Below are 16,762 nucleotides of genomic sequence, written 5' to 3' on the forward strand. Positions count from 1 at the left end.
AAAAAATGCAATGAATATGCCTTTTTCGAGAGCCTGAATGCCATGCTGAATTTTATCTATGATCTACTTTGATTTCTGCCAGAGCAAATAATATAAACTCTTAAATAACATAGACCTAGATTGTATATTAAATGACAAATTCTACAGAATTCAGCCGTGTTATTTCAGGTAAGATGAACCAAATTCTTCAAATAAATAATGGCAGCCTCAAGAATACAGCTCAACATTAACCTTGGACAGATATAACCTGTATAGCAGTTTCAGAGTTATATTTGAAATATATTTTTTCCAAGTAAGAGTCCAAATTAAATAAAGAAAATGGGTTTTGTGTGACAAGCTTTTATAGTTGAGAGAAACATACAAGCACTGAAATTGAAATAATAACTTCTATCTAGAAAAAAGTAAAGCAACAGAATCTACAACAAAAATTATTAGATAACTAGATCATGTGTATTTTTTACATCTGCAGTTAAGTCTTATAAAACATCTCAGAGTAGGTCAAGGTAGCTGTCAGTTTTGCTTGTATTCCATTTTTCCTTATACCGCAGCTAGACGATGCAGAAGAATGAAGACTCAGTCAAACTCATATTTAAAGGGTTACCACAGACTGGCAACTCACGTAATCTTCCCCTCTAGTGAGGTAAGAAGACAACTCATTTATCTTTTAGTACTGGTTTACAGAAAAGTCCGAAACAAATGTTTTGTCAGTGTTCTGATCAAACTTGTACTTTCAGGTTATTACAGCCAACAGCTGCTCAAAATCCCATCACTAATAATTGTCAGCGCTCAAGATGCCCATTTTAATAATTCAAGGAAGACTTATATATTAATAATGAAGTCATAAGTAATTAGGGCCATGTATAGATAGCTGCAAAGATCCCTGACAGGAATTTTTCCAAACCTGCCCCCTGCACTATGTGGCAGATCAGTCATTTATTAAGACCATGTTAACTTCTTCCTAGCAATTTTATTAGCTGCACAGGAGTTAATTAAGAACTTAATAATCGGGAATATTACATAAAACGGACCATGAAGAATGAAGAAGGCACTATAAAGCATAAAATGATGATGTTTGACATACCAAAGAGTCCAGATTTACTTCCAATACCAAGCTCTTAAATTAAGGTGTACATTAAAAGCAAAGCATTCATTTATGTAAGTATTTCTTTTTCGAACAACAGCTAAACAACTCATCTAAAAAAGGTAAGATCAAGAATTCCTAGAAGCCATAGCAAGTTGTTTTTTTTTAAGAACCAGAAGATGTCCAAAGTCTGCTCAACTGCCTGCAGGACCACAGGGAAGATTTATTGCTTGTGTTACATTACTCAAATCAAGTTCTCACATCATCATTACTTGCATCTATGCCTCCATATTTCCCATCATTCATTTGTTACAGAAAGTACCTGGAAATGTGATTGAAAAAGGCAACAAATGGATGAGCAATATGGCCTTCCTAGAAACACAGCTACAAGATTAAGAAACAAAGCTCTTTTCACTGCATATTGCATTTCCAATAAATCTGCCGTATTAAAACTTCCATGTCACCAAGGTTACATAAGGCCTGCATACCAAGTTCATCGTGCAAACTGCTACCGCCTACAGCAGATGCAGTGGCATGTGATGCTTCTAAGTGGACACTCCCATTTCTCACCAGCAAGGAGGCGCTAGCGCCGGGCACAGCTGCCTGGGAAGGGGGGCGGGACTGCACTCTGACCTGGGAGGAGCACTGCTGGCCTTGCTGACCATCTTGAAGGCTACGAGAAAACACGCATTGGGCATACATTACCGGAAGAAGTGAAAAAGAGCCAGAAGTGAAGTAAAACAAGATTTTTCAGTTTAAAGAGGAAAACTTTTTTTTTTTTTTTAAAGTGTATAGTAGCATTAAGCAGCCAACAGTTAGGGTTAAAGTAACCCCTAAATTTCGTGTAACAGTGTTTAGGCCCTAGTTACATCATTAATCTAGAGATACTGTTCCTGTCAACTTCTTAGAAGTAGTACTGCTTTCAAAGATCTCCCCAAGTCACCCAACAGGTATGTTCTTCTGAGTCTTAATTTGTAGGTGCAAAAGCAAATTACTGCTGCTTAGTTTAAGTACAGACTAACCAGAGGTATCACCTATATTTACACTGACTATTCCAGTCTTCTCACAATAGCTGGGGTTCTTTTTGCTTATTCAAGTATGACCTGATCAGCTGTTTAGGGCTTTTTTGTTAGTCACAGAGACATGACCCTTCTTATTATTAATCCACACTAACTAGGAAACATCTTTAGGCTTTGTTGATAGCCATGTACTACCACAGACCTTGTAGATAACTGAAGTAATACATTTGGATTCAGAATTACTTCGAACATATTAAGACTCTCTATAGAAAGTTATTAATTGGCAAAAGTTGATTCTGAAGCTACTTTGAAGATACAGAAAAAACTTTATTACTCACCAAAACACAGGTTTTAAAAGTCAACCTGGCTTTCAGAGAAATTTGTACATTTATAGGCATGAGTAGATAATGTTTCAAAAATGTTAATTCTCCTCTTCACAAACTTCCAATGCAAAATTACTTTATAAAGCTATTTACCAAAGTTAAGATTTCTTAAACAGCTTGTTTAATATTAGGTATGACAGTGTCAGAGTACATGATGTTTACAGCTGATATCATATCATCTTTGCAAGAGCAGTTTTATCCTTTATTTTGTGTATTTAAAGAAGTTACATTATACAGTCATTAGCTGAGGCATTATCTTAGGTGAAAGATTTTGTATTTTAAAGACTGGAAAACAGCTTAAACACTGTTTTGAAAAACAATATGTATCACCTGTTGCTTTTAACATTTCACTGTTTACAGCATGATGCTGGAGTTGGCAAATGAGGCAACTAAAAAAACAAGATCTTACTAAGAGTTGAAGGGTTATATCTGATGTACTTGCTTTTAACAGTATTTTCTACATCATCTACTTTTCAGTTCTTTTGTTAGAGCATCACTGGAAAACAAAATATGGATATAAGAATAGGTGTTAAGAAAAGCTCATGCAAACTAATGCAGACATGCACACATATCAGGAAGAAAAGAACTGCAATTCATTATTTATTGTGTTCTAACATTTTAATCTGAGATTTAAATTCAGTATTTTGCTGCAGTATACAAGGTTTCCAGTGAGCTATGCAGCAAGAAAAGCCCTAGGGAAGGTCACAGATGTTCCAACCTTCACTGTCTTCCTTAAGCAACACCAAACCAACTACCAGTAACCAAGAGGTTATTACACAGCTGCCCTTTGAATAGTTATCCACATCTGTCACAACTAAAAAATCCCACCAAAAAATCCATGGCAACCAATTGTAGAATATGCAAAAAACATGTTTATTCTCTGCCTCATTATTCTAAGAATAAAATTCTGCTTCATACATTCACTTACACACATGCATACACCATTGACTACATGGGATGCCAATGAACACTCATTTTTCAAGTGCCCAAAACACTACTGACATTTAGACAGGACAAAAGCAGGGGTGGACAGTGTTTTATGGTGCATTTTGGGTTTGCTTTTTAGGTTACCAGGCAAAATAATCTTGTGTCTAATTTAGCATCAAACCAGCAGAATTTACTAGACCAGGTTTGACTTTTCTACCACTGCCGAAGACACACATAATGTCATAATGCCAATGTCTATTTACGAAATATTTCAGAGAGGAAGTGAAAAGTAATTGGATAGAAAATTATAAATTATATCAGGTTTAACTCAACAGGTCCTAGGGAACATTCCCCCAACATCCTGTTTTATGACAGAGTTACAAAATTAGAGATTAAGAAACACATAACATCAGGGCAACTAAAGATTAGTAAATCTAATATTCTTAGAAGTTTAATATCTGAAGTCATAGATTAGCAATATCAGAAACTAGACTGGGGCAGCTCACCAACAGCATACAGGAGTGATTTCAGTACAATTGTAATGATATTTTGAAAACTTCTTAGTGGTGACTGGCTAAAAATGTCTCTATATTTCATCACATTTGCTCCTTAGGCATGATTTCTTCAAAATCTTTCTTAAGGGTTTCCTTCTTCCAGTAAAACAGAATTTACATTAAAATTAAGATACCCATAAAGGAAAGGGGGTTTTCAGGCTGTTCACCTAGAAATTAAAATATTAATACATATATTTTTTTCAGATACATTCTACAGTTGATAGCTCAAACTGAATCTGTGCCAAACAAATATGAAACACTTAGCTGTTTGGTTAGACTACGGCAATGTAACTCCACTCCAAGGGACAGTCATTTAGCATCATGAAAAGTACTTTGAGTAAATTAACCTCACTAAGTATTCAATTCTGAATACATTTATATTATAAAGTATTTTTGATAATGTATGTCATTAAGTTAGAGAAGTAAAGCGAGCCGTTTTGGTTGTTTTTTCTAATTTAGAACAGAACAAATTTAGATAACAAAGATGCTTAGAGGAAATCCAAGGCTAGAATATTTAATCTGCTTTTTTACCCTTGAACATCTTGCCTGATTAAAGAGTTACTCCCACTTCACAAAGTGAAATTCATGATGCACAAAGTTCATGAAGTTACTTCAAAGTCTGTCACTGAAGTCAAGCTTAAGCCACGGGAACCTTAATGACTGCACTAGCCTGTGGAAATGCGGCAGCTGTCAACCAGTTTAAAACAGAGTCCTTTACTTTCCTTACTTTATACCTACATGAAAGAAAACACTGTTTTCTAACTAATACACAATTAAGAAGCTTTCATTAGTCTGCACAACCTCTTATGCTGCAATACACAAAGCTGCACTACCCTCCTTTATTAAAAAAAAAAAAAAAAGGAAAACAAAAACTCAGAGGCAAGTGAAGGCAATCAGGTAAAGCAAAAGTGATCTGAAAGAATGCAAAGTTTTATCATCCTTCACTATGAAGCAAATCACTAGCTTCAAGTTTAACACCCTATGTTCAGCAAGACCAAAAAAGAAAAATCTGAAATTACATAATTGCTACTTCATACTGCACTAGTCACTAAAAACACACCTAACTAGTTTCAGTCCTTGATATGATAGATGTCAGTCCCTCATCTGTTAGATTTCTAGGTACCATTCTTGCACTCCCCCTGCCTGAGGAAAATTTGCAAACATAGTCCTCAAATATTTTAGTGGTGTGACAAAGACGACAATTCCTCTGCCATTCTCGGCTGTAAAGTATTTTCTTTTTATTTGTTCAGTTTCTACAGCTTTTCCTAGTTCAAAAAATTACATAAATATTCCCAAAACACAAAAACAGTTTAACATACAAAGGATGGTCATTGAGAATATGTAACATATGCAGTTACTCCTACGTATTTATCATGTAACTGAAGGAAGAATTACTTCAATACTGACAGGGGACTGTTCCTTCTTCTACAGGCCATGTTCTCCTCACAGATTCTCCAATACCATAAGCAACTAAGAAAGACTTGAAACACAAGTCTAAAAACTTATTGTGGCTGCTGTTTCTACTGTTCAGGCTGATCGATCAAACAGAACTGCTGCATGTAAATCACTAGGCTCAGCATTGAAAACAAAGGGGCTAGTTTTCAACTAGAGGGGGGACTCCCGAGATAGATGTATACAGTACATTTTAAACATTGCCAAGGCATGCGAAGTGCCACTCAATCAGATTTAATACTAAGCAATACTGGGCATTTTACTCACTTCATTATTTCTCTTTTGCTGTAAAAAGCTGCACAATCTTCATAAAGGTTTACCTGTATTTTAGATTTGTAGCCTATGTATGTATTAGCTCTTTATAAATGTCTGTCATTTTGCTTATCTCCCACAATCTACAAATGTGAAATGATCACAGTACTAGTCCCTAATACTTATATTCTTCAGGAAAAGAAAACAAAATGGGGGTGCTGATACTATTTTCTTGGGTTTCTCTTGTTGATTGGAAGTAAAAGTTTCTAAAATTTTTGATAAAAACCACTGAGGCTAAATTTGTTAGCAGTAGTTAATTTTTATATCAATCTGAAAACAGCTGCAAGATGTTAGAGACTGACTATCCTGTCCATTTTTAAAATAGTGCCACATATACATGCACAATTCAACAAGCCCACAGTGACATGCAGTGACAGCTCAAGGTTATGGTGGGGAAAGAAGTAAAAAGTGCTTTTCTGGCAACACTGGTGGGTGTGGGGAAGTGGTCTGCTGCATGCATGCTAAATATGGTGGAACATTTAGATACCCTACCTGAGGGGTGATCCGATGAGCAATGTAGGAGGGGTAGGGTTACTCCCTGCATTGTGCCGGCGTCGTACTGCCTGACGCCTAAATGTGCTGCGTTCACGGCGAAATGTGACAGTCTCCTCGCTGGCTTGTGCTGCTGCATCAAGACAGACTTTAGGTCAAATAAGAACCCATCCTAGTTACGTACACAGTAACTTAAGTCTCCTTTCTTCCCTCTGACCCTCCCCAAGTTAATGAACTTGACTCACAACCACAAAAGTAGCTTATGCCCTAACTGTTCAACTGTTCAAACAGGCTGCCTCAACACAGGATCACAACACACAATTATTAGCAAAAATCTTTGTGGTTGGGGAAGTGTTCTTGAATATACAGCTTACTTTTTTTTACCCCACAGATCCAAACAGCCAGGTTGCAAAAGAAGTTGGATATCCCAAATCTTTTCCGTTTACACATGGCAGGAAGAGACATCTGATCTCACCCTTTATCTCATTGAACAAATAATTAAGTAGCCTGAAGGACAACCTAGCAAAGTTGTCTACCACTTCTCACCATAGTCTTCTCAATTTTGTAACTTCTGCCAAATAGGTAGGGTTGATGTTAACCTCATCACAACTCTTTCAGGGGACAAATAAAAATAGCTTTTTTTTTTCCTCATAAGCATCAACAGATACATGTTGCTCCTTCCAGACTTGTTACAATATAATTTACAGAGGTAGGAGACTGAGAATAAGTGAGAGAATAACTTCTTTTTAAGGACCGATGGTTTTGTATTTCAACTCCCCAAACAAAAGGTTTGGCTCATTTATAAAGCAACACTGTAAAAAACAGTTTGTATCTACTCAAGGGATTAAAATATTCATCCACACATTATCCCCCAAAATCCACCTGGGGTCCGTAAACTCTACAGTCTGAACAGTTTCAGATTTGGACTGCTTCATGGTGTGTCTATAATCTGAGAAATCTTCCTCCTGCGCCAAGCGAGCTCCTAGCCAATTTGAATGCAGAGCACTAAAGAGCTCAAATGAATGGGCCACAGAGAAAATAGTTTTGGCAGGCAAGTAGAGGACAAAAAAAAATAAAAAAAAAAAATGACATGAAGTCAGTGTAAGAGGAGAATCATAATCTTGACAGGGAAGTCACAACTTTGTGGCCAAGAAGCCTGTTACTAGAGTGAAAAAAACAAGAACTGTGTCAAACAGACAAAAAACAAACACCTCCTCTCTCCCCCCATAAAAAAAAAACCCCACAGAGAGCAATGGCAGGAATACTACAGGCAGAGCAGCCCGTATGCACTTCAGCACACTTGAAGTTACAATACTGCTGCCATTAAGCTTTCAACACTTCCAGCAAAGATTCTAATGCTGGTCTACAGGGAACAGCAACCTATTGCAACCTACTACTGTTGTGTACTACTGCCATAGCTCAAGCAATAAAGGCTGAAACAAGAGTTTCATTCACTCATGAACCACAGTTATCAAATGAACTCTGTATCTGAAGCTTCAATTTATAGCTTGATTTAAAACAAAACAAGCTACATAAAGAGATATACTTTAACACCAACATTCAAGCTACATGCTTGGTAATTTCATTACCAAAACTACAGAAGGGCAACCCTAATTGAGTTCTTTCCTGTACTTTCAGGAAAACCAAGAGTTTGCTTGTTCTCTCCTCATTCCTCCACACAAGTGTTTTTACAACTCTAAGCATCAATAGATTATACTACCTTTTCAGGGTATTTCAGCAGGAATTCAGTAAACTTCTCCTGTGGGTCAATATACAGCTTTATTTTAATACACTGCCTAGTTTCTTTAAGCATTTCTTTGCAGCTCTCATACTTGAAGAACAAAGCAAGTGAACGACTAAACAAGACAGACTGAATCCTGACACACAAGGTAAAAACTACCCATTAATTTTGGGTAACAATTTCTAAAGCTCATTTTTTTATAGGATAGACATCAGCATAAAAAAAAATTTGTATTTACAACATAGCTTCCACTGAGTTCAGATGCAAAAGCAGTTCAGGTAATCAGACCATATATTTAAACACTATGAAATAAGGAACAGTGACTAGTCTTAACTGAAATGCAAATATCTGAATTACCATTAAGATGGTAAACATCAACACTGCTTCTTAATTACTACTTGCAACTACTTAGCAAAAGCAGAATTCAAGCGCAATTTTTTAAGGTAGCATACTTAACACTGACAGATATCTGTTTTTCTTTAGCAAACCTCATCTTCAATAACTGAAGCAGAGACTATGAAAACATGATGGGTCCTCCCTATATAGCTCAAATTTATCACTAAAGCAACTCTCGTGAACTAACAGAGGCCTGTCCTGTGAGGAAACTAGATATACAAACATGCTTGAAGATAACAAAGAAAATTTTAAAAACTAATATATACCTGGGGATTCAATTCAAAGCTGTACAGGCAAACAGCTTTGGCATTTTCTAGTCTTATTTCATTTTAACTTTTAAAAGCAGATTTTGGTGTAGCTTTCTGCCTGTTTTACCACAAGAGTGTTGATTTATCATCTTGAAACTTTTGTTCAATTCACATATTTTATACACATTCCTCCTGAACACAGGTGGTGACATTCAGGGTCACTAAACAAGACTACAAGTTCTTTTGAAAAGGCTGCAGGGCTTTTCAGACCAACAAGCTCCAAGTCTGCTAACATTACACAACATTGACGAGAAAGTACATGTAGAAAACATGACTAAAGTAGTTAAAAAAAAAAAGCTAGCTGAACAGAGAGGATTACGATGAAGTGTGGAAATCCAAACTGGGAAAAGTTTTTTTTTGGTTGTGAAGGAACATCAGGGGGGTTGTGGTTTGGTTTTGTTTATTGTATTAGCCCCTTGGGTTTGCTCAGTCTAGGGGAGGGCTTTTTGGTGAGTTTTTGTGTTTAATATCATTTCACAGAAGACAAGCAATTTAAAATACATACATACCAGTATGGAAAGCTCTTTATGTTAATCTGTATTATTTGTGTTTCTACTTGCCTTTAATGAGAAGGAACAGTGCAACTGCTTGTGAGTTCACCAGCAGGAAGTAAGACAAAGTTCCTAACTTACCCTCTACCATGATCTGAAAGCAGTTTTATCATGTTTCAGTATAAATAAGCTTTCTGTAATATTTATGATGTCACATACACTTCTCCAATACTGCTACTTAAAACAACTTATCCTCGTCTCCAGAAACGTAAGATCCAACATCTACAGTCATGTATAAAATCCAGATGTAACAGGAAGGGATAACACAGGTAATACTTCTTCAGTTCCTGCTTGCTTCAGTTTAACCAGGAGAGGAAGACAAGCTTTTCAACTTATAGAATGTTTGTTAAAAAGTGCTCTGTTTTTTTTTATTCTGTACCTCTATGCTGAATCACTATACTTAATATCAAGAAATTCAAGTATTTCCTCTGCATGTTGTCACATTAATGTGAGTCCCCAGCATTATTTATTCTCAAGAACACAAAAATCATATTTGAAGTTCAACGTGCACAAATTACAAATACAAACCTACATCCCAGAGACCAATAAAATAAGGAGACCTAGTGACAACCTTGCAGCAAACTTAACCCCTCACATGCCTATTCCCAAATACAATACAACTATTTTCAAAATAATGACACTTGTATCTCTTAATGAATATATGTTTGCATGCACAGTTGCATTAAAATTAACTTGTTTAACACTTCTGATTAGAAAAAGAACCAAATTAGCAGTTACATGCTTAAAACATCATGACGATATCATTTTGTCATCAGACACTTGGAATGATACTTTACATTGAACCTTTTTATGCTCACCTCTATAGTTTTACTAAGTTTTAAACAGAACCAAAGACTCACAGTTTTACACTACAACTATACAACTATTGTGTAAGACATCTAGTTTTAAGAAACAAAGTGCAAATATTTTCCTCTGAACAGGAACATTTATATAAAAATAAGCCAAAACATCTCCCTGCACCTATTTAACGTTTCCTTTAACCAAAACTTAGAAGATTGAAGCTTAAGAAGCACAACATGAAAAAGCAGAAAAATTTTATTGCATCAGTAAGACTGTTTCATTTTGCTACAAACAAATGCTAAATCCAGTGCCTTAGATAAATTCTGAAACACAGAAAAATTCTTCATAAGAAGATTCCTGGAGAGATGTGGTATGAAACTAATGCAAAGGTGAAGGTTATCCATGTGGAAAACCATAAAGTTCTTAGGATAAAAACTGCAATCAGTCTAACTAGAAAGCAAGCAAGAAAAACCTACCACAGCAAAAAGTGTCCCACATTCTTCTCAGGAAAAAAGGAAAAAAAAACCCACAGCCAAAAACCCCAACACCGCTCCCCCCACCCCTTAAAGCCTAGATGGTTTTGAAAATTAGTCAGGTTAAGCATGGTTAAAGGTGCACACAGACCCTGAGCAATGCTTGGACATGCCCTTTCTCACCCCATCAAATGGGAAACTGATCTATTTTAAATCACTAATTACTAAGCCTACACGTTCTCAGCAAGAGCTGGAATGAATAGTTTATAGCTCATGTACTCATATAAGCAATGAAATCTGCAAATGTAAATAAGCAATTAAATTCTTCAAAGACAGAATGTACTTTGCCAAACCAAACAGCTGAAATGTTGCTCCTCTGTATTGAACATCTATATCTCATTTGTGTTTGAAACCTGAGAGCTACTTCACATCCATTTATGAGTTAGCAGTACCGTTCTCCTCACAGCTGAGGCATTTATAGTTTATTTTCACATGCCCTAACACTATATTAAAAACCATACTTGAAAGCTACCTGAGTAGAAAGAAGCAGTCTGTTCAGTCCATACCTTCAGTATGCAGTTGTTAATCACCATACGATTATGCACCTTAATAAAACCTACAGCTGCAGGGATTACTTCTACTTCTCTGATAAAAAAAACCTCAAAATATTGGCTCAGTGTATTATAACTTACTGTGGATATTTAATAAAAAATATCATTAGTGACTGTTTCTGAAGAAAAGAGATGTGGGCATCAAATGAGAAATAATGAAGAACAGAGTGATATCTCCAAGTTACAAACTTTTGCTAAAAAATAGTGCAGAAGAAAACAACACACAGTTCAGGAAAGAAAGTAAAGCCCAAGACTTCAGTGTTGTGGTTGCATTTATAAAAAAGAAAAAAAGTAAGTCTGAAACTAGCCTGAAGAAATATTAACAATTATGTGAAAACAGTCACTACAACAACCTGAAAAGCAAAAGACAATCAAGGAGGAAATAAAGCAGAACAATAAAACCATCTGGCTTGAATTCTGAACCAAACATTTTTGGTTCAAACAGACCAGCTTGACAGTAAAATTTTTATACTAAGGCCAAAGGTAAAACTAGGAGTCTTATTCTACTTCACTGTACTTCCTACTTGAATTATTCCACTTTTAAAAACATTAGGCTGCTCACACAGACCTCTTGAATATAATACTGATGTACTTCAGGTCAAAGACCTAAAGGTAAATCCCATCTGATCCCCTGCCCAATACAGACCCTATATCCCAGGGTTTGTGTACCAATACCTAGTATTATGTTCATGTAACTGACAAATGTTCATAATTGACATTAATGAAGTTAGTTCTGACTTTGTGTTTAGATTTATTCACTCTAAGGAAAAGATGCTGTAAATCTTCAGAACAAGCATTTCCAGTGTATGTGGCATACTGTGTTAGCGTATCATACACAGCAAGTTATGGTTGCACTACACAGTCTTAACTAAAACACCAAACGTTAATTAGTGGCCAACTTCAATACATGAATGAGTTTTATCTCACAGCTACATTATGCAGCAATGTGAGCAATTCCATCACAGCTGATAAGAGTTTTTAGAACTTCCTTAGTTATTTGCATACCAATAAACCCAGGTAAATCTACAAGCCAGCATGAAGATACAGCATAATTTTTATCTAATACCAAAAATTCCTATTCAACTCCTGTTTGAGATGAATACTTAGCAAATACATGAACAACACATGTCAACAAAATGGAACCATTCTTCCCAAATCAAGCAAAAGTCATCTAATGAAAGCCTCTGTATTATCCATAAATACCAGAAAGGGGACAAAACACAGGACTGAGTCCCCACAAAATGTACTGAAATTTTACTTTACTAGGAAGTGGTTAACAATTAATAGATGCTAGACTCATTCCAAGTGTTATTTCACTGGTAAATTCCAAAACTGTAGAAATTCCCCAGCAGCTTCATATATCATTCCTAACTCTGCCTACATCTTTAAGTGTTTAAAGGAAGCAATCTGACTTCTATACTGAGATGACAAGATATCCAGCATCAGAGGGAATTCTGTAAAACTCAACCTTCACACACAAAAGCTGTGACAGTACAATAAGATGTTTATGGGCCCTTTCTACTGCTGATCTGCTTACCTGGGTCCAGTTACAGCGTGGTTCTGCTGAATACACGAATAGAGACAGCCAACATACATGCCACCCAATCACAGGAACCTTACACATTTTTCAGTTTCTACCATTTCTAAACTCCAACTTCTCATGCAAAACTGTTTGGTTTAGTAGTTTGAGCATGAACTGGCGGACACAGAAAACAAAATCAGAAGCCCCACCTTATGTCATAATATTCATTGTATCTGCTGGAAAATGTAGCAAAAACTAAAGCCGTCAGAAGCATGGAACAGCTTTGCAAAACAGGCAAATCAAGTCATGACATAGACCATGTGCAACATCAGCACAGTAGGAAAAAAGTAATATATTGCTAGCAGCTGCCATGACCATTGGCTGAGTAACAGAGAACTGTAATAATTGCAGGCAGACACACTAAGCATCTATGTACAAATACACACAGACTGAAGAGCTGAACAGGTTTCCATGTGTCATATGAAACAAGAGTAATCCAAACTCACAAAGCCCTATTTTGCCTGCCTATAGAGAGGTAATGCAGACCTCAAAACACGAAGAACAGTATGAGCTGTTACTTCAATACTGATATGCAATGCACAGAAGGGAAAATGCATCACACTACATGCAGTTTTATCTACAAAAGAGTATGTATCTCACAAACCCAAAGTAAATAAACCTTAAATTGCAGCAAGCTGTAAAACAGAGAAGCAACTTAAAGGGCACATCTTTTACAGTAAATATAGAACTGGAGAGAACACTTGACTTTTCAGGCCAGCTCAAGTTTTCCAAAACATCACTGTATTCTATACAGCATTATGGTGGTTCTTTAAATGGTTACAAACAGCAAATCAGAAACAGCACACATCTGACAGAAACCAGGCACACAACAGTGCAAAGGGGGTATTTCCAGAATATCACTAGACAGAGGAGCAACTTCAAGTAAGCCATGACTTATCAATTCACTAGCTACTTTTGGAGTCTGAATAGTCGAACAGGGATAACTACTGTAAGACATCTTCCATTTTCTTGTTATACATTGACCACATACACTTAATTTCTGCATTTTCAGATGCTGTTTCTCTACATTTTAATGAATTGCAACTTCTATTCAAATGCACATACTAGCTCACAGCAAGTGAGTCATTCACCACTTCCTGGCATAATAATATAGAAATGAAACTACTAAGCTGTATCTGCAGAAGTGAAATATGCACAAGTTTGTACAACATCCTGCTTAGTGGAAGATTAGTAAAGGCCATATCCATTACAAAATACATTTTAGCAGCTACACAAACAAGAATGTACTTCTAGTCTCTACAGACTGAAGGATAAAATGAAGTTATAATTACTGATTTAAGTCATATGTAAAAATAGGAACTGAAAGCTTCTGACTGGAAAAGAAGAGGTGGTATTAAAATCAGTCCTTTAGTTATCCTGTATGCATCTTTTAATTATTTGTTTCAGAAAGTTATCATAAGCAATCACAGACATTTAAAAATATTTGTATAAAATTACAAAATAATCCTTTCAGCAGGAGGCTGGACCAGACTACCTCTAAAAATCACATCCAACCAACATCCTCTGATCTTATAAAAATCCAAACCAAGTTTGTTCTGTAAATCACCTGCAACAAGTAAATAAAATAATTTCTTATTTTTCTCCAAAAAATACTATACATGTATACACACAACATGTATTTATATCACACATGTATGTCTTTTAAAACCTCCCAAAAGGTGAAGATAGCTCCATAATAAGAAATACTAGCCATAAAGCACTTAGATTCTAAAGAGTTAAAACATTTTCTCTCATTACTATTAGTCATGGGTAAGCCTAAAGAAGAAAGCCACAATTAAAGATACAGATGTTACAAAACTTGTAATATAAGCTATAAATTTTGGAGGAAAAACCCCAACAAACCCACAGAAGAGAAAAACCACTAAAGGACACTATGAAAGAATTAGTCAGATTGATCATGAACAGATAAATGCAATGTAATTACTGCCTTGGTGCTAGACAAGACTGAATAAATATTTAAGTAATGCTAAAGGAAAGTAAGCCATAATTTCATTCTGCTTTAAAAAAAGAAAAAAAAAAGCAGAATGACATTAATTTCTTACAATCATAAAGCAAATACTTCCTTTTCTCTTGGTAGGAAGAAACAATACACAGCTAGTGTTATTAACCATATCATGTCACAAGATCTGGAGAACTTGATTTCAGGTTGCTTCTTAAAGACAGCCTGCAACCCATAGAGAAGAACTTGGCTACTTGACACTTACTAAAAATACCAACATCTTTACAATGACCATCATGTAAAATTTTAAACTGGAAATGGATCAGGCCAGCAAGAATGACAGCAAGCTAAGCTGCTTTCTTTCCTGCTTAAGCTGCTACAGATTCATACCTTTAAGATTGCTTTGAAATGTGTTGAGTGAAATGGTGGGGAAGACAAACCTTTTCAAAAGAGCAATCAAAATATTTCATAATATTCAGTATCTGTCTTCCGTTAATTCTTTCAGACTACTGACAAGTAGTAAGCACATATGAAGTCTGACATGTTCTGAAAGGTAAGGTATGTTAATCCTCCTTTGCACATAAAGGGGGAATCTTAACAGGTTTAAGCAGTGATAACACAATGAAAACAAAATTAAATCAAATTTTGTGCTAAGGAAAGCACAGACTCAAAATGGTAAATACATAAAGGAGACCTTTTATTAGTAAAATTACTCTCAGTAGACATAAAGAGCTGTCACTTTAACAGGGCCTTGGGAAGAATGTGTGTTAAGTGTTTAGCTTGTAGAGTTAGTACTAGAAGAGCAACCTGGACTCTTTTATTAAAGCTACTGCAAAAATCTGTAAATAGGAATAATAGAAAAAGTAAAAAAAAAGAATAGATCTGCATACATCAGTAAAGTGAATGCATATAAACAGGTCTGAACTAACTGTAAACCAGTCAAATTGGATCAATAATCAATACACAGATGAATTTCAGTGTGGCACACTTTCTTTCCCACCCTAGAGATTAATTGTACTGATTTATGCAGTTCTGTTGTTGATATTGGGGGACACACCACAAAAAAATTCCACAAAAAAACCCCAAATAAAATCAAAATAAATCCCCACTATTGGTAAAACATTATCTTACTGTGAGCTGGAAACCTCTTTTCAAGATGAACCACTATATTTTGTTTAGGCGGTCTATAATATAAACAGTCAGATTTGCTATAGTTTGTTAAAAATACCTGTTTTGACCTAAAATACAATTTTATGAAGTGTTTGTCCACCTAGATGTAAAGATCTAGATTATCTGGCAGGTATTGGCCTCTGAATATTCCAGAAGTCAGACTGAGTTAATTAGCAATCCCATATTGTTCTGAAAATGTATTTTAAGGATACTTATCTACCTTGACACAAAAAGCCTTCCAGTTAAGGCAGTCAATATAGTTAACCAAGAAAAGAAACAAACATTATAACAAGCAAAAAAAAAATAAAAATTAAGAGCTCCAAATTTTGTTTTAAATGCCACCATTAATCTGTATTAATAACAGCTACTCCAGGTAGCTTATTGTTCACATTACACCAAGCAAAACAATAGTTAGGGAAAATAAAAGGAAACTACATTCCTCTCCAGTGCTGTAAGGTTATTGTGTTCACATAATGAAGACAAAAAAGCCCCAAAACCCCAAAGTAAACAACACTGTCTACCCAGCAATGGCAAGGCTAAGCAAAAATCAATTCCCTAGGAGAATTCAGCTTAGTAACTAGACCATTGTAAGAATCCACAATTAAAACAGCATGGTAAGGGTTTGGGACTGGTTTTATTTCTTGTTACCACCTCAAGCCATGACAGAGAGGCTGCAGTAGTTCATATTACTCAATACAATGGAGCAGGTTTGATTTTATCACAAATAATAATTTTAAGATACAGCTCTAATTAATGAAGACCGCTGGTAACAAACCCCTAAAACCTCTATTTATAGATTTTGTAAAAGCTGTTTGGATTTGACACCCATTTCAGTAGATCTTCCAAGAGATTATGATGAAACACTTTTTCAGTTTTACAGGGCAAGAGTGAAGAAATAGGGAGGATGCTTAAGTATAGTTTTAATTTAAGTCATAGATACTAGACTCAT

The 16,762-nt window shown here is 35.6% G+C and overlaps 1 protein-coding gene across 11 annotated transcripts in view; it reads right to left on the reverse strand.

Annotated features, from left to right (window-relative positions):
* Positions 1-16,762, reverse strand: part of PCNX1 (pecanex 1) — a 93,989-nt gene that overhangs the window by 51,323 nt on the left and 25,904 nt on the right. For 5 of the 11 annotated variants that reach the window (XM_088058301.1, XM_088058303.1, XM_014251991.2 and 2 more), the window contains exons 7-8: positions 6,221-6,353; positions 1,570-1,754 (exon numbers count right to left, since the gene is read on the reverse strand). The exons of 3 other annotated variants lie outside the window; for them this stretch is intronic. In XM_088058301.1, the coding sequence (XP_087914427.1) occupies positions 1,570-1,754; positions 6,221-6,353 (318 nt within the window). The remainder of the gene's footprint in view (positions 1-1,569; positions 1,755-6,220; positions 6,354-16,762) is intronic. 3 more of the 11 variants (XM_014251994.2, XM_014251992.2, XM_088058300.1) reach the window with 2 other exon arrangements.

This window comes from Pseudopodoces humilis, chromosome 7, assembly GCF_049639895.1.
Source record: "Pseudopodoces humilis isolate 2021_Gansu_Grassland_sample_001 chromosome 7, ASM4963989v1, whole genome shotgun sequence".
Lineage (NCBI taxonomy): Eukaryota > Metazoa > Chordata > Aves > Passeriformes > Paridae > Pseudopodoces > Pseudopodoces humilis.